At 38.1% G+C, this 23,429-nt stretch overlaps 1 protein-coding gene and 1 long non-coding RNA gene across 2 annotated transcripts in view; one reads left to right on the plus strand and one right to left on the minus strand.

Annotated features, from left to right (window-relative positions):
- Positions 1-23,429, plus strand: part of nrg3b (neuregulin 3b) — a 175,170-nt gene that overhangs the window by 148,454 nt on the left and 3,287 nt on the right. The window contains exons 4-8 of the mRNA XM_077739184.1: positions 29-55; positions 3,760-3,862; positions 7,332-7,452; positions 15,336-15,436; positions 20,566-20,721. Of these exons, the coding sequence (XP_077595310.1) occupies positions 29-55; positions 3,760-3,862; positions 7,332-7,452; positions 15,336-15,436; positions 20,566-20,721 (508 nt within the window). The remainder of the gene's footprint in view (positions 1-28; positions 56-3,759; positions 3,863-7,331; positions 7,453-15,335; positions 15,437-20,565; positions 20,722-23,429) is intronic.
- On the minus strand, positions 7,373-14,653 carry LOC144211752 (uncharacterized). The gene is made up of 3 exons (XR_013329646.1): positions 14,573-14,653; positions 11,984-12,082; positions 7,373-7,521 (listed from the first exon to the last, which is right to left on the minus strand). It is a non-coding gene; the product is annotated as an uncharacterized LOC144211752 (long non-coding RNA).

Below are 23,429 nucleotides of genomic sequence, written 5' to 3' on the forward strand. Positions count from 1 at the left end.
CATTCCAATCTGGCTACTGATCCGGCAGAGGATGAACTTGGGATCGAGTTTATGGGTAAGATGACTTGCATTATGAAACTGTTGTATTAAATCAGTAGAAAAGTAACAGCTTAATAGAATAGGCATCTCATGCACTACTAAGAAATTTTGTTGGATAAATTAAATAATAATAAAAACAGCCAAACAAATGTATTCAACATCTAAAATTTAAGCAACGCAGTCACTTTTGATTTTGTCTACAACACCAAGAACTCTCTGATTTATTTCTAATGGCAAAAACATTTTACATTTAGTTTTAATTATCAGCCAATCATATGCTCAAATGTAACAATACATTTTAAATGGTCCTATTCATTGTCACATTCAACTGCCACAAAAAAAGTTTCCATTAACTTCTACCAATTTTCAACTTGGACATTTTGACAAAACGAATTGCTCCAAAAAATGACAGCAAATGAATCGAAATGTACAGCAAGAGACTTGGGACAAGCTAAAGTCATCAAAAAAATGACACAAAAAGCAACATAAAGTGACACAAATCCCAAGTGACCTAGACATGCCCTTCTACCAAATAGAAATGATCCAAAATATACTGAAAAAGAACCTTAAAATACCACCAAATCTGGAGGAAGTGGTCCAAAATCAGGAACAAGTTATTTGTGATTACCAAATTCATGAGTCAAAATCAATCACGGTAATCACAAAGTTAACAATTGAACATCAATGACCCAAAATTAATACGAAAAGACCCATAGAACATTTTATCCAGACGTTGCATTTTCTAGTATACCAAAGTTCTTTTTTCATCTTGTCAAGTTGTTAAAAAAAAAAAAGAGAGACAGACTGGGATTTTGGAAGCCTCTCTACAATAAAACTTTCAGTAGACATGACCGCAGTCCGGATGTGACCTTTGTCGGCTTCTCTACAGTTTTGAAGCCGTCAACAGGGAAGCATCCCGGGAGGGCTTTCCTCATCTGTGCTTGTCCACTCACATTTTGATCAACCACTGCGAATCGGCGGCTTTTTGAGTGCTTGCCGTGGTCACAATCTAACCGCTGAGTTGCACTTTATTGAGAAAATGCGTCTTCTGTAGCGCGCTAGCGAATGTCAAGAAGCGTCGCCGTCATCTCCGTCAGACAAATGACCTCTCAAACACTCTGAATCGTTTGCCGCGCCACCTGAGACGACAGAGGTCTTCTGGTTTTTCAGCGCAATTGCGATGCTGAAAGGGCCAAGCTGGCTGCTAAGACCATTGTGAGGCCTTTCAAGCTGACTAGTTCCAAAGTATTCAGCAAATTGGATGCGTAGATATAATGTTCCTAGCATTCTTGAGCGTTGAATGAAACCACAAAAAAAACCTTAAGCATCATCAAAAAGGGAAAAACAAACCATACTACAACTTCGGCATTCATTCATTTGATTAGTTAATTAAATGAATGAATGCTGGCGTTATTTTTTTTCCTTTTCTTAAAATGAATATATATATATATATATATATATATATATATATATATATATATATATATATATATATATATATATATATATATATATATATATATATATATATATTTGAAATGGAATGAAAATTTGGTCTATATAAAATACTCAGTTACATTTTTTTAAAGTGGTGTTATTACAAATGATTTTTTTCAATAATAAAATAAATGAGCAAATGTATTTATGAACCATAGTTCCTAAATAAATGATCAACTTTATAGAGTAAATACATGCCATAAATAGAGCATGTTTCTGTTTTATTCATATGGATTGTGTTTATTTTCTACTTAATGTATGTCATTGTTTTTCAATTCATGAAACTAATTCAACCACCATATATCTTAATAGAGACCAGATCCGGATATCCACATTTTGTGTCATGTTTCCCCACACTTATATAAAGTATAATAAATGTCCACACACAGGACTTCCTTATTGGGGGTCAGAACCTGTTAGTTTATGTTTATATTTATTTTGCATCCAATATATCAACAGAGAGTAACCCATTAATGCCCATAAATTAATAGACAATACATGAATTGTCGCAAAATTATAGTAAAGTAAGCAATATTACCTAGAAGTGATCCAGAACTGCTCCAAAATCAGACTAATCTCAGTCTCAGCCTGCAGAAGGTCCCTTCCTTGTGGACTTTGTGTGTGGCTCCAGTTTTTTACCTAGGTCTACAATGTCTTGTGTGTCTTGTGTCTGTCTTGCAAAAGCATCCAATGGAATTTCCTTAATATGGGATGAAATACAGTTCCAACCAATCAAATGTTATGTTTTACATGACACAAAATGTGATGTCCATATATGTGGACACTCGGTCTTTATGAGCCTTTTTTTAATTAATTATCAAAAGTAGTCACTTGGCTTTTAAAAGGTTAAATAAGTCAACATTGTGTCCTTCTTACTGCAACGTTCTGTGCTAATACAAATCGCCATTGCCAATGGAAGGAAGATTCTAACATGCCGGGTCATCTTTATCTTGCTGTAAACCTTGTTAATGGGAAACTTCACAGCGTCCAGCGTCGTTTGTTTGGTATGCACGACGGCTACTCTCCGACGAGGAAAGGGAGGTGTGGGCAAATGAAAAACAGTAGGACATGTAGATGTATTCCCTCTGGACAGAGCGCTTCATTATTAATGGAGATGAGGGAAATAATTGTTTTTTCAAAGATTTGTTATCCACATGGAAATCACTCGATTTCCACTGCGCGTTCAATTGTGTTTTCCAGTATAGCTCACCTAAGACGTAAACAGTGTTTTTGAGGGCCGTTGCATCAAGGCACTCTTACAAGACGACCACATAGTACACCTGAGCTGCCGTGTTTCCATGGCGACTGGCCCACATTCATTTTTCCAAAGAGAAGTGCTCGTTGTGCTATAGATGGAACGTTTAAGATGAGTGGATCAAGACTCAAGACTGGTTTTCCAAGCAGTTTTTGGGAATCTAATGTATTTGAAACAGTCATGGCAAAGTTGATGTTAATCTGGTTAAGCTACATTCGCAACCGTCAAGTTTTATTGTCATCGTACGATGCGTTCGCATATAAAGTCAAATGTAATTGCACCGGCAATGCGCGTAAAGCGTGGTGCAATGTCGCTGTTTTGACCAGATGACCGCCGCTCCCCGTTAATCACGCAATGACTGTTTGCACTATGAGAAGAAGGCTTTGATTTATCTTTCCCTGACATATTTAAGAAGCAGCCAATCAAGTATTTTATCTCATTTACGTAACTTTAAGTGCCAAGGTAATAGCTAGAAGCCTGTCCTGTGTTCCTGGTGGTATTAGAAGTATTTGATTGACAGGTGAGCAGTCAGTCGGATAGTCAGTCCATTGCGCTTGGCTGCAGGGCTCGTCTTAATGCGACAATGATCTCCTATTGGGTTGGAAATGTCTCTTGCTCACATGATGACATTTCCTGACAGCGAATTGCTTCATGGTAATGTCCAGCATGAGGGAATGAATGTTTTCTACGCTCCCTCACGGTTGACGCTTGATAAATTCCTCTTTTGTGCCAATCGGGGGCATTTAACACATTTGCCGCCAGCAATACTAGATGTCCAATCCATTTGAGGTAGGAATGCTGACGGCTAATGTTCATCGGCTGTCACCCTCCCATTTCGAATAGATTAGGCATCTGCTTGTGGTGAACTCATTTAAATTCACAACAGAAGAATGATTGGACGCTGCATGATTGGACATCTACCGTAGTCAATGACAAGTGTTAATAGGCTGTATTTTCTTCCTCTGCAGAGAGCAGTGACACCTACCAGAGGCAGGTCTTATCCATTTTCAGCATCGCCTCAGGGATGTGTCTTCTCGGAGTGGCATGTATGGCACTATACCGGCGCAACAAGTAAGTCACCTAATCCAGCCTGGGGACCATGGTCCCCGATAAGAAGCATTACTTTGCAGGAATTTATAAATTTTAAAGGACAGCAGAAGCTAAAGTTGGGCAATGAAGAAAAAATGAAATATGTCCTATCGCGCTGTCAATGGCGAACAAAGAACAAATGTACATAAGGCATTGGAGGAATACATAAGTACCGTATTTTCAATACTGGTTCATTTGTTCCTTGTATAAATATCCCTTTAGCACAGCTCCATCTATCTGATGTAAAACAGAAGCACTAATTACTCTTACAATTACTACTACTACAGCAACATCTACTGAAAGTCAAACACAATGCCCTACTTACCACCACTACTACTGCGTCTTATTTATTTATATATATATATATATATATATATATATATATATATATATATATATATATATATATATATATATATATATATATATATATATATATATATATATATATATATATATATATATATATATATATATATATATATATATATATATATATATATATATATATATATATATATATATATATATATATATATATATATATATATATATATATATATATATATATATATATATATATATATATATATATATATATATATATATATATATATATATATATATATATATATATATATATATATATATATATAATTTTATAATTTTATCATAAATATATGATTAAGAGTATGTAAAAATAATTACGTAATAATGGAAAGGGGGATGTTTAAACATTCATTACTAGAGCCTTTTATATTTACTTCAGCATTTACTTAGCTTTCTTGACTTACATCATTTTCTTAGCTTGAGCCATTTACCTCCCGGGACCTGAAAACCGGGACATAAACATTATAATTGTACGTACATAGCAGTATGGTTAATGATGGTATTATAATGGTAGTAAACGGGGAAATTGGTTCTAAATGAAAAGATTGTGGAAATTGTCAATGACTCACATGCGGAGACCGCCGCCAGAGAGAATTAATGGTAGCCTGTAAAAAAAAAAAGGTGGGAGTTAATGCAGCTTGTAAATTTTTCTAATTGAATGTGTCTTGATAAATAAGAATCGGGTTTCATTTTCTATACGGAGGCGCTCTCGCGGTCCACGGCACAAATTGGTCAGCGTGACTGAACGAATGAATGGGACGGACTCAGCCAATCCTGGTGGAATTTAATCTCCTTTTCAATTCTGCTTGATGGGCCAGTTCTTTTTGGGGTTTTTTTCGCTAATCTGGGAAAACTTCAAATGCCTTGTGAATCAAAAGTTTAGTTAATTAACGAAAAAAAATTCAATTTCCATCCCATCTTCTAATTGCAGTATTCCAAAAACAGATACAACACAGGCTCTCTTTAAATTTTGAGAGAGGAACAGTTCTCCTCTTTTAATAGGTTGATAAATAATTTTCCTCATCATTTTCTCTCATTTCTTCCATTCACAATTGGGACCCTTTGATCATTTGTAAAGGGTTTACTTGGTCTTTTTTTTTTTCAGGACCGTAGAACGAATTTGAGAATTTACATATAATGTACTGCTCTACTTACAAAATAATCCAAGTTACGAAACAAGTTCTGGAACCAATTCATTTCATAAATAGAGGTACAACTGTATAAGTTATTTTTGGTAAATCACTGCAGTCTCGTGTTCATGCCCTTTCCTAAAAAAAATATTAAGTATGCAGCACATCAGTCTTTTAAAATGAACTATTAATGGCAAATTAACATTTAATCAAAAAGTTTTAGGAATTCGTTAATATTTAATTCAAAGTTGAATCCAAGGGGAATTAAGCACAACCAAAATATCACGTCTTTCACATAAGGGGAAAATACCATTATGAATAATTCATTTTTCCACCATGATCAGGTTTCACTGCCGTTGATAAGGATAGTTGTCACTATCTTAATAAATATTTTATTAAATAGATAGACTAAGAAATTTGATATATTTTTCTATCCAAATAATGTCATAAAATTAACAAGGATTTAAAAACTAAAATCTGGGAATATTTACTATTTTTTTTCCATATAAAGTAGGAGGAAACCTTTTTTCAGTTCCCATGTAATTGTTAACAACTCTTCCCTGGCAACATGTTATTTGATGAGCAGCCAAAACAATCATGAATTAAAAATGTTTTGATCAAAATAACAGAATAAATAGCAGCTGGTCCACTTCTATGCTCTCAATCCAATCAGCTCATCGCTTGGTCGGATTAAAACAAATGGCTTACATACGTGTATATAGTGTTCATATTTTTCCTAGAAGACACATATTAAGCATTAGAACACAACATGGACACTGTTTTTCCGATAAATACGATTGAACCCTTTGGAGGAAAAAAAAAACGCAGGCCACCACAGGATTGAAATTGAAATCAGGGCGCAGTGTGAGAAAAAGCCTGCTTACATCATTTCTAGTAACTGTCTATGCTTCCTGGCCAACAGCAAAATGGGATTAAACTCTGTTTTGCACTTTTCTGGTTGATTCTACTAAGAAAAGGACTACGGATTGTGGCTCGGTGAAGTCCAATCTATTGAGGTCATTTAAGTACTCCCTGACTTTAAAGCAGATCTGGTTTGCCCAATGATATAACCGTTTTTTTGCAGTGATGCTGTGGTCGAATACAAAAATACAGAATTAAATTTCGTGGCCATTACACTTGAGATCAAGGGTGTCAAACTTGGGTTGATTTGCGGGCCACATTAACATCAATTCGATTTCATGTGGGCCAGACTATTTTAGATATATATTTTTTTATTTGCATTAAAAGAACTAGATCAAAAACCCTGAATCTTCAGTTTTTCTTACAGATTCGAACAATGTTTATTTGAGCTTTTTGTTCCATAGTTGGGGAAAATGTCTTTTTAAAGTTATGTTCAATATTAAAGTGGGAAACAGAAAATATTTTACTTTCTCGGGCTGCACAAAATGATGTGGCGGGCCAGATTTGGCCCACGGGCAGCCACTTTGACACGTGCTGTAGATAGTGCATGGTGCATGTTTTAACTGAAAATGAATGAAAAATAAAAATGTTGAGGTGAAATATTTTTCAAGAATGGTGGTTTGCACTACAATAGTTGTGCGACCAAGGGCTCCAATACTCAAGTTTCCCACCCACATTAAAAAAAACTACTTGGTAGGCTGGTTGACCACTTGATTGTTTTGAGGTGTGTGCATGATTTGTTTGTCGCCTTGTAACCTGTAAATGGGTGAAAAACCAAACCATTGAAGATATATCCCACTAACAAGTCATAGTTTTTGGGGGTAGGCTCCAGCCAGCCAGCATCCCTTGCGAGACCAAGCAGAAAGTACAATGAATGACTGTGAAATGGATTTCCCAAGGTTTCACTCCATTTCAACTGACCTTTCAATCAGTCAGTTAGAACTTTTTCATTGTCTTGTGCTATCGTGTCTTGGTTGTAATTCTCATATTTTCTTCCATTTTTTTTTTAGGAGAACCCGACAAAAACTACTTACTCACTTTTCTGAAAGTCGAAGTTTGAGGGACTGTGGCATCAACGCTTCTGGTCTGATGTCCAAATCGTGCACAAGAACACAGTACACTCTCCAGAAAGTAAGTTAGTCTTTGTCATCTGTAATCCGTTCCTTCGACAATGTAGACAGCATCAAGTAGTTTTACGACCTGAATCAGTGGGAGGAGGACAGTAGCATCATTTATTGGCTTATTAGTAGATATATAACCATCTGATGGTATAGAAGAGCAAAAAATGTTAAACTCTGAAAGTCAAAGAAACATCACGAAGTGACCTGCCATAACAGACACATACAAAAACAACTAAAACCATATTACTCAACAGAACACTTTCTTCCCTTTACAAAACAACGTGTTCAAATTATTATTTGTTTTAATGGGCCCTGATGAATGAGTGTGTTTTAAGAGAGAATAAAAATAAGAGAAACATGAAACGAGGCCACAGTATATACACAATTGCACGATTCCCGCTGATGGCGGAATGAATATAAGTGTGAATGGTCCTCTGTCTCTCTGTCCACCCTGTGGCTTACTGGCGACCAGTCTAGGGTGTAGTCTGCTTTCAACCCGAAACCAGCTGGGTTGTCTGTGTGTATTATATGTGTTGCTATTTTCTATTGTATTACATGCATTACTCGTACCATTGGCAGGGGAGACAGTTTGGTAACTACTTTGTGGGGAGAAGGATACCTCCCGAAGTCAATCTGAAGTGCATTGTAGGAACATTTTATGGGGATACTGATGACAGACATGTAAAAGATCGATAGAAAGCGATTTGTATTGTCATATTGTACATCAGTACTTCCAATCATGTGGCATCCAATCACCTTTCTGATGTGATTTGAAATAAGGTTGAAAAGGTGAAATTGAGATGCGGTCAGCAAGGAGCCAATGAGATTAACATGTGTAACATATCACAATTTAACAATGATATAATTTCAATAACCAATATTATCCACAAAGTGGCTTATAGTATCATTGCCACAAATCAGATTTAATATTTTGAATCAAAAGTTAAGCAAAGATGTATGTCAAGTTAAAAGTCACCATGTATTTGAAGTGTTTATCATTACTATCTGTTGTATAAATGCCACTTGAACTGATGGTTTTACATTATTTACCACGTTTGATTTATGTATCCCATCTCTGTAAATGCTAAAAAACCATGAGGTGCACCAGGACATGAACGGTTACGCAAAGTTGGACTCTGGGGAATGAAGGGAGATTACGTTATGTGATTTAATTATTTACTCCAAGATAGAAAACATGAAAGACGACATTTGGAGAAGACTCCTCACGAGCCAATGATGACATCTCGTGAGGTTTTTGAATTATCAGGCATAACGTCATCTTGTGATGACAAGCTTGTAAGTTCACTCGGGGAAATTTTCTACCAGAACAAGCGAAGAAAACACATTTTATTGAGCATCTACTATTGTCCAAATTGTTCTTCCACTTTGGACAACATTTTGAGGACTCAAGAAGAAAGTACACCATTATTTTTGCTTAAATGAACTGAACTTGTGATCCTTGTAGGCAGCTGTAGGTTAATTCATTCATTTTCTGAAACTCTTATCCCAACAAGGGTTGAAGGGGGTGCCGGAGCCTGTCACGGCTAACTACAGGTGGGGGACAGCCTGAATCGGTGGCCAGCCAATCGCAGGGCACGAGGAGACAGATAACCATACACACTCACACCTAGGGGCAATTTAAAGTTTAACAGCCTCCCCTCATGTTTTTGGGATGTATTTGCGATACATTTTACTTGTAAACTCCCTAATCCGTTCCAAGGTTCACGATTCTACCCCCTAACTACTATAATACCAGCTTGTCCTGTCAGGGGTCACCTCAGTAAATTAACTTTTTCCATTTCACCCTGTCCTTTGCATCATCGTCCGCTACACCAGACATTTATATGTCCTCTCTCATCATATCCATGTATCTTCTTCTAGGTCGACCTCTAGCTCTGTTCCCTCAGTTCCACCTTCAACATCCTTCTACCCATATACAGTAATCCCTCCAGTATTGCTGTTAATGTAGACCAGATATAGCCCGAAGAAAAAAAAATCCCGAAGTAGGGTCATACGTATTATAAATACCTTTCTTTTTCCTAGTAGCAAGCTTCCGTTTGCGAATTTCGGCGTGGATTTTTACATTTTTGAGAACTTTAAAAAAACTATATTCTTTTTTGATAATTAATAGCAGAAAAAATCACGATAAGTGAAGTCGCAATAATCGAGGGAAGACTGTACTCCCTATTTCCCCTCTGGAGATGCCAAAACTATCTAAGTCTGGGCTCTCTGACTTTGATTCCTAAGTGCCTAACCTTCACTGTAACTCTTATTGTCTCATTTCTCCTCAGGCTAACGGACTAAGAATTTATCACCGACAATGGCAACCAATGAGTTCATTTGACATTACAGACAAAACTGAGATCCTGTTGTTTCTCAAGTCCAATGGAGCCTTGATGGTATTGTTGCTACGCCTTAGTACAAGTACTTCTCAGAATGAAGCTCTTACCCGCTCTTAAATAATGCAATAGCATCTACCACTAAAACAAAGACTGCTAAAGCTAACCCCACCCACGGAAACACTCCGCAGACTCATAAAAAGCTTTTTTGACTCTGAAATGAAACGACAGCGTGACTGTTGACAGCCGGGAATCATCTCTGTGGCAAGAAAAAAATTCCCTTTAAAACAAAACAAAAACTAAATTCTTGACAAGGTTTAAAACCAAAAGCAAGTGTGACACGCTAGACTGTCACATTCATTCATTGGCTGCCAGCCTTCCCAGTTCAAATGGAGTGGACATCTATCACTGTCAATGTCAGTCGATAAGTTCAACAGCCATTGTTGGTTAATTATTTAACTCTTGAGTTTAAATTTAACATACCTAATCCTACTATATTCATGAAAAACACATTTGGATTTCTTCATAAGGGCATGAAATAGTAATAATAGTAATAATAAAAAATAATAATGAAATGAAAACATTCAAATAAATCATTTACAAATATAAACCTAAATACAAAGAAATAATTTTGTTATAGTGCTGCTTTTGAATCATTTAAAAAAAAAATTCATACGAGAATATTTTTTATCATGAAAAAAAACATTTGGATTTCTACATAAGGTCATTAAATAGTAATAATAAAACATAATAATGAAATGAAAACATTCAAATAAAGTATTTCAAATAAAGAACAATTAAATACAAAGAAATTATTTTAGTGCTGCTTTTGAATCATTTAAAACAAAAAAAAATATTGTAATAATTATTTAAAAACCTTTTAAAATTGATTTTCACAATTATTAACTCAGGTCCGAGTAATTGCTGCCAGGCAACCATTGAGTTAATTTAAGATACAGAAAACCCTCAGAGAGGCTACTTTCCAACTTGGCCAAATACGTCAGAAAAATCTCATTTCTGTATGTTTGCGCAAACGCTGTGATGTGTCAGCCTCAGCCTTGAAACCGACGCTTCTGTCCATATCTCCATAATGAATCAAAATGCAGATCATTGCATCTTGACAGGTCACGTGGCCAGCAATAATGCAGTTTATTTTGCATGCAGGTGCATGATTATGCAACAATAGAGCTACAACACCGTGCGCCAAGAAAAAATGTGTATCTGTGCGGAGTTCTTAATGATCCTGCTGCTGTTTGTTTAAGAATCCAAAAAGGGCCCATAAAAAAAGGGCCAGATTAACGCCAGACTCAATGCGGAGCTTTTCTACAGCTTTTTATTAGACTCCCGTGTCCTCCTGCTGTCTCCGCGTTGTCTTGTCTAGTAAAAGCTTTTAAAAGAGTCGTAAAACCTGGCAACAAACAAACAGGCGGCAAGTTGCGAAGTAGTTACATCTTGCAACATATTTCCTTTTGTCAACTAATTGTGCAGTGTGTATAAATCTAAACAAGCATTAGTGTGCCCTAACAGGCTGAAGGCTGTCAGCCTCAGTGTCATTGACAACGATACTGGTCCAATCATATGATGTCCAAGCATCTTTCTGCTGGGAATTGAAATGATTTTATCGCTAGTGTGTGTCCAATCCATTTAAAGTGGGACAGTTCCAGCAAATGAACGTTTACTCATGTCCTTAAATTAAACAAGCATGTGTTGTGAACTTTAAGTATCTGTCGTTCTGTTCTTTAATTAAACGACTATGACTCACAAACAATATGTCCACTCCTGGCAAATTCCCAACCTACAACAGGCTGCTCTCTATTGGATAATAATTCCAGAATTAATGAAACAGTCCTGATACAAAACATCCAAAGCAGGCTTGATAGATACTATATAGCTATTAAGTTTAAAGGCGATTAGATCACAAATGGCAGCAGACTGAAACTTCGAAGTTACTGTCCTCAAGAACAACGACTTGACGACCTTTCAGCACATAAAAACTAGTTTACCCTTACTAAGAAAAAATATATATATAATAAACATTTTTTAAATCTAAAAAAATAATATTTAGGGATTTTCCAGTTTTTTTAGCCCAATTCTTTTCTAAAATGTTGAAAAATACAACTGAAAATGTTTACTCATTTTATATATATGCCCCATATTTAAAAAAAAAAGATTATATATAAAGATTATATATAAACAACTTACGGTGGCCCAGTGTCGCTAGTGGTTAGCGTGTTGGCCTCACATCTCTGGGGTCCTGGTTCAAATCCAGGTCATGTCCATCTGTGTGGAGTTTTGCATGTTCTACATGCAAAATACAAGAGAATATTTCTTATGAAGCTCACAAAAGTATTGGGACACAATTTTATGTCTTTAAATGATTTATGATCTGTCAGGAAAGCTGTCTATTTATTATTCAATTAACTGTGGCAGCCTCATTGGCAGGCACAGCAGCCCTCTGATAAAAAGCGTAACTATGACCTGACCTGCGACAAAAAATTAATTTGACACCTTTGACTTAACTCATTAGCTGCCATTGAATGTGGTAAACATCTGATGCATTTTGAGTGGGAGAACAACCTGACAATTTGACTAGAGCACAGGTGTCAAACTAATTCCACTACGGGCCAAATGGGCACAAAATGTAATTCCCACCCAAACAGCACACTTAGACCAATGAGGGTGCTACTGAAACAAGCAGCATCTGACTGCAATCAACTGTGTACAGTTGGGTGAGAACATATTGAAAAGGTGTCATCTTCATTGGTTGGAAAGAAAACCTGGACCCACTTGGCCTTTTAGCGAATTGTTTTGACACCTGTGTACTCGAGATTTCACTCCGTCGCCAATGGAGATTATTCACTGGGAAGAGCCCATCCCTTTCCATGCCTGTTTTCCCATGCGATTGACCTGTGACCAATCCACCATGCAAACTGCCTTTCTCCCAAATTCCGCTGGGATGGCCGCTAGTTTACCCGCGACCCTGACCAGGATAAGCTGTAAAAAAAAAAAAAAAATGCACGGCTGGATAGTTCCCCTGTAATCCCCCTGACAAAAATACCACCATTCAGAAAGCCTAGAGTCTCCTCAACCATTGGGGTTTCTAAAACGGATCCTCCTGAACGTGGAAATCAATGTCATGGGATATCCTTTCAGCAGCATATGAATCCGAGATCAAAAACAGGGGGCAATGTCATATTCACGGAAGAAAGGAATTATCGACTAATTTTCACTTTTACGGAATTACTGCCTGATATTATTAATTATGATAAGACGAGTGGAAAAGACTAATCGAGATCTTTGCTGGTAAAACGTTAATCTTGTGGATGTGGAGGGGATTCATTGTTGTCTGTGAGGGTCTTGCACAGAGGGTCTTTTTCTAATCAGTGCTTTAAAATGTAAAACATAATTAAGGACAGCATCGGGGGATGGCGGAATATGCCAGTGCACCAGAGCTTCTCGTCCCTGACGGGATATAAAACTTATGAAGTGCATTGCTACTCAGCTCTCTCCTCACATTCTCTATTTACCCCCGAGTGCTTTCTCTACACCGTCTTACATCACTTTTTTAAAATGTATCCAAGATCAACTGTATGAAATCAGCATTGAGGAATAATTGGATTTTTATGACGTGCTCCTTGGCTCTTTCTACAGTTCCCAAGTGGAATAGTAATTTAATACGCCAAAATATGTTGACTGGTAGGAGGGAATAAATGTTTTATAATCAGGAATATTGTTAGAAAATGTTATACTATTGACAGCACTAGATGTCCTATCCAGTTGAAGTGGAGCATTTGACATTTTGAATACTTCTCAATTAATTTTGTAAAATTTGCAATGTATAATGTTTATTTGCTGTTTTTTTTTAAACAACAGTTTAGCGAACACTAATAATGTCTCAAATTAAATTACATCATCTCCGATGACTATCTTTGAGCATTTTTAGACCTGATTAATGTGATAATGTGCTCTTATATCTCCCAAAAATCAAATAAAGAATTTGTTTTTATCTTTACAAAGTGAATATCACTCCAGTAAATTGCTAAATACACTATGAATCATACATTAAATTAAAGCCTTTGACGCAAAAGGGCTTTTCAAGTATATCATTAGCTTCCACTAATATGTGCCCTTCAAATCCAAAATCATGATTCACTGTAATAAGGCCAACATTTGTTTTGCAAGATAATAACCCAAATTAAAATGATTCACTTCAAAACATTGAAACACATTTGTGCTTCCAAAATGATGTACCAAATCTGCAAAATATCAAAAATCTTTCTTCAAACAGCATTTTCTGAAACGCATATCCTCACAAAGGTTTCAGGGGGTACTGGAGCATAACCCAGCTAACTACAGTCATCAGGTGGGGGTCACCCTGAATAGGTGTACCCAGAGAAAACCCACGCAAGCCCTTAGAGAATATGCAAACTCCACATAGTGAGGACTGACCTGGGATTAAACCCATTGAGCTCAGAACTGTGAGGCCGACACGCTAACCACTTGGCCCCCTATGAATAATTAATTTTATTTTGTTTAATATAATGAATACTCAAATAAATCATAAATAGGGGGCCAAGTGTTTAGTGCGACAAATAAAACAAAAGAACAATGAGGCATTATTTTTTTGGTCATTGTCTGTTTTCAATGAGGTGAGCGGGAGGCGGGGAATACTTTTGTCTGCATATTTTTAAAAAGCACCGTCCTAGTATTCGTTTCTTCTCTTCACAGGACACTATTTTTCAATTCCATGCACAAAGCACATCCATTGTTAACCCAATACAGGACACTTACTTGGGTTTTTCGGGGACGGTTGCCAGTCCTACATTTAATTGGTTGGCATCCACGGCACTAGGTGTCGGATCCATTTCAACTAGAAGAGAATGAAAGCGAATGATTAATATCAGCCCTTTGTTGTTCTCAACTGTTTTTTTGCATTGGAAAACAATCAGTACAATCAGAGTTTCATAATTATCAACATCCCCTTTTCTTAGCACGTTTTATTCCAATGCACATTTCCAACTAACATTGTAAAGCCAAGAGTAACGCAAATTGAGTAATCTATAATCCTTATAAATTGGGATTTATGGGTGTGTGTGTGTATGTTAAAATTATCTCGCTATCTTTGGCAAAACCATGCAACGTACACAGTTGAATTATTTTATGGTGGCCAGAAAAGTCTGTCGGATTCCAATAGACAACCTCTCATTGTGTAAACTCAATCTATTATTTGTTAAACACTCGTTTTTCAATAAAGATTTTTTTTATGGCACAACAATTGTCTTTTGGTTCTAAACAAGCAGATGGGACCGGCAAAGCCAGCCCCCCCTGCTTGTTAATAAGTAAGTAGTAATCTGTGATTGACAATAAAAATATTAATTTGTAGCAGCCCTATTGTCAACAAGGACTAATATTTTAATGAAAGCAAAGGAGTACAAGGACATTATTCATCTCGGTAATTATGCAGCTATTCTTTTGAAGGTCACATTTGACACTGTGCGCCCCCACGTCACAATTCCCATGCGTTTATGACAATCACATTGTGTCTCATTTACAGAGCTGCGGCAACCACAGGTGCGCCGCCAACGCCTCAGCAAGATCCGCAATGGTGTCGCCGCCCGTTCTGAGAAGAGTGCAGTTGAAGGGGAAACGCTTCAGGTGAAAAAGTTGCTTGCATCGCTCACTCGAGCATGAGCGCACGGGGAATGTAATTGTCATGCATGGGGTGCTTGGTAACCTTTAGACCAGTGTTTCCCAACCACTGTGCCGCGCCACACTGGTGTGCCGTGAGCAATGGTCAGGTGTGCCGTGGGAAATTGCAAGAAGTCATACAATGTGATATTGAGAGAGAAAAATTAATATGAATATAAGGAGATTAAAATGGAACTATTGCAAGGTTCAAATCAAAATATGACAAACGTTAAATTGTAGATTATACTATTATTTGATTCAAGTTGTGAAACAGTAATTTTGTTGCTTATTTTTCTCTAAGTCGAAACGGAAGTTGCCTGGTTTCTAGGGCATCAACTTTTGCCGGCGTGAAGTCTGTGTGAGCACAACATATTTTGCGGAATATTAGGAGATTTAAGTAATATTTCGAGAAAGATTATAAAATTATGCGATTAATAACATTAATCTATTTTTGCATCACTTAAACTGGAAGTTGTTCAGAATCCACAGACCAAATTTTGATGACATTAGGTCAGTGTGAAAAATTTGATTTTGGAATAATGTTAGACTGTCATGCGATTTCTGCTGATAAAACTTTGATGAGAATGACTTGTAAATATAGGCGACATAGTTTTGAAGTAAAAGAATTTCAGATGGTGGTGTCCCTTGAGATTTTTTTCAATGCAAAAAGTGTGCCACACCTCAAAAAAGGTAGGGATACACTGCTTTAGACAGTTAACATATGTTGTGGATCGATACTGTGGAATTTTCCTTATGTGACAAAAAGTAACATCAAAATGTGTTTTTTTATCAAGTTTTAATCAATTTTGTCACATAACATAAAACTTTTTTTAATTCATCGCAGGAGAGGGAAATTAATCATCGTTATCAACAAATTTGAAACTTGAATTTGGTAATCTTATGCTTATCTAACTGTTTTCAACTACAATTTACTCCTCCATTGTTTCTTTTGTTCTGCTTTGTCGAGTATCGCTAGCGGGCTCGACCTCATTTGTATACTCCACAATAAAGACATCTTATGTTTGTTTTTTCCCCCAAAAAAAACATCTACTGACTCACTCTGCCACTTAATTTCATTCATGTCAGACAACCGGCACAAAACTGTCTCACTACAACTTTTCCCGCGGGCTCTGCTTGCACTCACTGTTGGCAAATCACCAGAAATGAGTGACGGTAAATGTCTGCTTTCCACTTGATCTATTGGTGTTGTCCTAATTATGGGCTGCGCTGGAAAGATGGCGGTAAATCTGCCATGTAATGGGATGCAAATAAGACAAGACGGTGCATAAAATGGCGCACGTTTATTTAAAGTCGACGTGATGAGGGCAGCTTTGGGCGTGATAAAGTGAGGACACCTCAGATGAGTCGGTGATTGGAGGCCGACAGTTGACAGGCGACAAATTCTGCCACGGTCGTGCAGTGACAACATCGTGTCACGCATGTGTTTTATCTCGGGTGGTGGATGCTCAATCATTTGTTTCTGCTTGTCCGGCCAGCTCGGACACGACAAAGCCAAGTTAGACTCTAACAGATGATTTGGAAGTGCATTAGACTATTAAACCAGTAAAGCACGGGATGTGATCAGCCATCTCAGATAAAAAGCCTCATAAAAAGCTTTCATTATGACCCAAAGTCTATTTTACTGAGAGAAGACAAACACAAACCATTTGCTTGGATATAAGGCAGTCAGAAGACTGTATTGGTCTTGACAATGGCTTTTTAAAATTTCTTTTATTCTTCTTCAGTTTATCCGATTTTTGGTCGGCAGCTTCTGCAGGGAAGCCCAGACTTCCCTGTCCCCAGCCACTTCATCTAGCTCTTCCGGGAGGATCTCAAGGCCAGCCCAGAGGCATTATCTTCCTAGTCTATTCTAGATCGGCCTCGTGCCTTCTTCTTGGTGGGGATATTACCACAACATCACTTCAAGGAGGGGTATCCTAATCAGAAGCCTGAGCCAACTCGTCTAGCTCTTCTCAATGCGAAGAACCCGTAGCTCTATTACCCTTCTTCTCACCTTATCAAAGGGAGAGTCTGGAAATCCTACAGAGGAAGCTTACTTTAGCCGCTTGTATCCAGGATCTTGTTCTTTTGGTCACGACCCTCAGCGCATGAGCATAGATGAGGGTAGGAACGTAGATGAACGTAGATGAACCGGTATATGGAGAGCTTTGCCTTTTAGCTAAGCTCTTTCTACACCACGATGGATTGATGTAGAATTCACATCATTGCTGCACCAATCCACCTGTCCATCTCTCGCTCACACTCAGTTGTGAATCGTTCCAGTGAGAGGTAAAGATGTCCTAATGAAGCCAACAGAACCACCTCATCTGCAAATGTAGGGCATGCAATACTGACCCCACAATATCCAAAACATTAGAAACTCCGGGCGGATCTCATCCACCCCTGAGGCTTTGACACCGAGGAGCTTTTTAACCACCTCAGTGACTTCAACCTAGGAGGTCGGAGTATCCGCCTCAGAGTACCCAAGCTCTTCTTTCTAATGAGAAAGGCGTGTCGGTGAAGTCAAGGAGGTCTTCAACGTATTCGGCCCACCGATTAACCACATCCTAAGTTGAGGTCAGCAGTGCTTCATGCCTACGATACACTGTGTTGATAGCGGACTGTTTTCCCTCCCGAGACATTGTGTGGTCGACCAAAATTTCTTTCAAGCCACCTGGAGGTTGTAGTCTCACAGGCCAAAAAGACCCTGAGAAGACTCCTTCTTTGCTTCCCCATCAAACGCCAGAAAAGATATATAATATGCAGTTTATTGAATTTGCATCGTACATCACTAGTTAGATAATTCTTGTATTCAGACATTTGTTTCCATATTTTCCCTCTTAAATGGTGGAACTTTGAAGTACTTGTGATCGACCTAAAACAAGATGCTGTTGGCTTCTCCAGAGATTTTTTGCTTCATTTTCAACCCCTTTAGTTTTTTTCCTGTGAGCTACATTGTTTGTTTTGAACATCAGTGGTGGCATGCAACTTCTTCTTCGAGTTAAGGTGAACAACAAACTCAATGTTTGCACAGCTGGATATTTGGCAATGTTGAAGAATAGTTCAAGTACAAAACTTTCTAGCTCACCTCTGATTTCCCGCAGTTTTAAAGTAGAAAGATAAAGTTCGACCTGAGCTACTGTTGTTCAGCCATCTCTGATTGTTTTGAATCATGCTTGTTATTGTTGCAGACATACCAGGAAGTTTCGACTTTGTAAAAGAACAAGCGCCCTGGTGTCTCAGGACAAATCTTTCATATTGTTTGATGGCTTGTGTTACACATTATATTAAACAGTGTGATGATGTTCCCAAGAAATATATATGCCTAACCCAAGACTAAATGTCACGTCATTAAGAATTATACAAATATGACATTAAAATGTTGGGCCAATTGTGACCTATGCCATAATAACCCTCCAATTTGGAAAGTGCGTCAAATTTTCCGCAGTTTCTTTATTCCCGTTACCAAAACGATTGATCGAGGCGCCCACTGATGCAAACAGTTTCCCTACCAGAATGTGCAAATTATTCTTCTTGCGGCCATAAAGAAGAGTTGTTTTCAAGCTTCCTTTTACTTATTACCGCAGTAACTATGAGCCAGATATTTCATATGGAGGAGCAATTCGGCTACGAAATAAATGGGGACATCTGCAAATAGTGTCTTGGGGCTCTGCTTTATTGTAGAACAGGGAGACGTCTATTACTCTTGGTCGGAGGTCTTCATTCAGCCATGTTTGTGCTGTAGTGCAATTTAGGGCTATTAAGGATAAATGTAAAGCCAACAACAAGAGCAGAGGCACACAGAGATGAATAAGATGGGTGCAGCAACATAAGTGCTGTACATAAATTCGTCTTCCATACCACTCATCCTCCTAAGGGTTTTCTGGAGCCTATCCCAGTCAGCCATGGGGCACACAAAGAGTTGGAACCGAAGTCAGGCTAGTAAACCTCTACAGTCCACACCATCAGGTGGCATTCTGTATATGAAGATGATATCAGACAATAGATTTGGGGTTAAATTTGAGAAGGATTGACTTAACTAACATTAAATGTATATCTGGGCTAATTTCAGTTTCGACATTTCTAACACATGCTAGTGACTGACAACAATGATGTCTAATCTATTTACACAATGCGGAATGGCAGACCATATTTCCTATTCTAAACTCGTTGAAATCAATGGACATCATACCCATATCAACTGTAAGGGCTTGCAATGCTCATTCAGAAACTGACGTACCAAGAGCAAGAGATGGATGACTCCAATTTAGTTTGTTTTTTTAGTTGTTGGTTGACATTGACAGCCATCGACGTCCAATCCATTTTGACCATTAGCACTGGCAGTGTTCATTCACAACTAGCCTACTAGGACTAAGACCAAGCTAAAACCATTGTTCTCATTTTTAATTACTACTACCTTTTTTAAAAAGGTAGTGATTATTCACCAATAAGAATAAAATAGATTGGACATCCATCGCTATCAATGACAGCCAATCATCAAACATCCAGAAACCTTTCAGAACAATCCTGAATTCAATTAGAAAACTTTAACACCACAACAAGACTGCTGCAGAATTTGCAATTGTTTGTTAGGAAGGCTTTTATTCTTTGTAATGACCTTCTTTGACTTTTCCTGCGGTGCCATCGGCGGTATGCCCTCCATGTTGATTTATGAGCACCTGCACACCTGCAAAGCCAGGACAACATTTGACTGGCCTCCCTCCCTCTGCTTGCTATTTTTCTTTATCAGAGCCCTCACACACTACCGCATTATTATGCAACCGGTAAATGACATGTGTTTCACGTGCTGAATATGTCATGTTTTATCAACATTATAAATTTCCGCGGCCTGCACTCAACCACTTATCTGAAAGGTCAGTCAAAACAAGGCAAGGATAAAGATCTTACAAGGGGTTAGAGCAGAGGTCTCCAAACCGGTCCTCAAGGGCCTCTGTAGGTGCAGGTTTTTGTTCCAACCAATCTGACACAAATAGTTTAACCAATGAGGTTTCTGTTGAAAATCCGCTGTTTGCACTTCTAGCAATGCAGGTCCTTGAATTTTCTAGCGACTCATATTTATCCTTCTGTGCTTCCAGGAGCAATTCCCTCTCACTCAGTCCAGCGTTAAGACGCAATCAGACCAATCATTTCCGGACACCGCCCAATTCCAGAGGAAAGATGAAATGGCCTTCTACCCTGGTAGCGACCGGTCGCGTCTACAAGCACTTGCGGGAGGAGGAGCTAAATAAGAGGTAAATTTGGGTGTGGCTTTACAGATTAGAGCAAATTCAATTTATCTCTACTTATGAATACTTAAGCATACCGTCGTTGACTGGCCACACCGGGACCCTCGCCTCCCACATTGCAGGCAGGTGACTAACCCACCACACCATGAGGCGGCCCACCTATACATGGTCATTTGATGCTTTTATTTAAGACGTGGATGTGCATGGTTGTCTATCTCCTTGTGCCCTGTGATTGGGTTGCCATCATTTCAGCGTGTCCCCCGGCTGGTGCATAATGTTGGCTGCCTGATGTAGGCTCCAGCACCACCCCATCGTGATTGGCCGAGAAGGACTTGGGTATACACCAACATTTCTTTTACGTTCAACTTTTTTTTTTATTTTTGTTTTGCTGAACTCAATGTAATCTTATGCACCAGCCAATCCTTAACTGCACATAAAAATAACAAATATAGCCCACTGTTGGCCTTAGCTCAATTTGTGAAAATGTATTGCTAGCACTTCCATTCAAAATAAAATGGGTGTATCTCATCACCAATTATTGGAAATTGCCACACAGAGAATGGGTTAAGATTAATACCTAATTCCTTGATAATTGAGAGGGCAAATTTCTGTGATCTCTTATTTTCATCTTAATCCGGATCCACACCAGAAACCAACCTCATCTACCTTTGATGATTAGACTCAGAATTTCACTTCTTCCCAGCGGAAATCATTCCCGTCCAAGTCTTAGCGATTTCAGCACAAGCACTCCCTAACTGTGGAAAAAGTAGGCCAAGGCGCTGTCCTGACTTGACATCGTCGCGACAATGAAAGCTTCTGAAATGAACTTCAGACGTCCAATATGCAACTCTATTTGAGACCTGGCTCCATCCACTACATCAGTGATGCATTTATTGATACCTAATGAGATTGGATGTGTTGATTAAACAATTTTTTCTTATCGCCCGAGAAAACGAGACTGTGATCTACCTTGTTGTTGTTAGGCTACGAATACTTCAATGTGTTTTTTTATACTGCCAATCTCTGACACACCAAACAATAGCTCGGTGCCAGAGAGTTATAGTGATCAGGCAGGTCTACTTGAGGACAGAAGGTGGAATTAATTAATAATTGCTGTCGATATAAAAGAACTAGGATGGTCATTGTAGACTACAGTTACGGATCCCTTCAAAGTATTCCGAAAATGATGTACACAAATGTCCTCACAGTAGGATAACGCACGACCACTTGCCAGTGAGAAGTAGTATATACTCTTCTCATATTAGCGATCGACCCGACATTGGCACTGACTAATAGGGAAAAAAGCACTGAAAAAATGCAACACTCCACCCAGTTCTCGTAGAGACATTACTCGAGGTTGTTGCGACCAGAATGACAGTGCTCATGATGTTCTTATGAGCAGCCTCTCGCATCCGCTGTATGCTCATATATCAAAATGTGTCTTGCATCTCAAGATAAATGTTTGCCCGAAGTTTTACTCGTATCTTAAGTTGCTCGTATGTCGGGGCACTCTTATGTCGAGGTACCACTGTACAGAACATTGTCAAATTTCTACTTACCAACTGAAATTTAAGAAAAAAACTTTTTTAACAATTTTCCTGACTGTTGTAACAGCTTTAATGTTGTTCACAAACTAACTCATTAGCTGACTATGATGATGATAGACATCAAACCCATTTAGATGAGGGTTGGCAGCCAAACTCAGTCAATCGTTTGGCTACCACTGTTATTATCCATACCACACTTTGACAACCACTGAACTGGGGTGAAGTAGTTTTTTTCAGGAGAACCGGTCCATGGAATTTGAAGGCGCAATGCGAGCATCGCTCTCCCGGGTATTGACGGAAATGTCATCAGAAGCACTGCAGAACATGACAGCCAGTGTCTGTTGAGTGACTGATGAGAGCGCATTTCACACTAATTCTCTTTCAAATGGAGACAAAAGCCTTGACCTCAATTGGGGATACGCCGATTCTGGGACGGAGGACTGCTTGGATCTGTGGAGCTTTGTTTAAAAAAAAATCATTTGGAAATAGGTCACATAAAGAGTTTGGCAGCGGGTGGTGTTATCTTTCTACTTGCTGCGATGTGCTAACAGGAGCGTCGCGAGGGACATTGCTGGTTGCTTTAATGACGGCTGTTTTTGATAAAGTTGCACAGTCTGACAGCAAATTAGGCTGTTTCAGAGTGACAGGCTAAAAACTGTGAGCTTGCCAGAGCCACAAAGTAAAGGCGGGAATAATTCCGTGTTCTGTGGGTTGTTTTTACGCGGAGCTCCTTGACATTCTGCATTAAATTTCTGGGTAACTTGCTTTGAGTCTTATCAACTGAGTCTGTTGTGACAGTGGGAATATTGTCTTTTGTAAATGCTTCAATTCTAACAAACCTGGGTTTGAAGCTTCTAAAATTTGACATTCAAAAAACATGTTAGATTAAAAATTCAACTGATTTCCAAACTTTACTTATTGTTTTTAAGGAATGAAGTCTACTCTAGCTTTTTGATGATATCATGTCTTAATGCCAATGGATTGTTACTTTAATTTGATATAATTATAAGTACTTCAGTTATTCATTAATTATAAGTACTTCACTAGTCTTCACACTTCAAACTACTCGACATTACTGGATTTGGTCAGTGACTTTAATTTAATTTTAACTAACAGCACTTTGAGTAACTATAAAGTACAGTGGTACCTCCACATACGAGTGCCCCG

This window comes from Stigmatopora nigra, chromosome 18 (genome assembly GCF_051989575.1).
Source record: "Stigmatopora nigra isolate UIUO_SnigA chromosome 18, RoL_Snig_1.1, whole genome shotgun sequence".
NCBI classification, from domain to species: Eukaryota; Metazoa; Chordata; class Actinopteri; order Syngnathiformes; family Syngnathidae; genus Stigmatopora; species Stigmatopora nigra.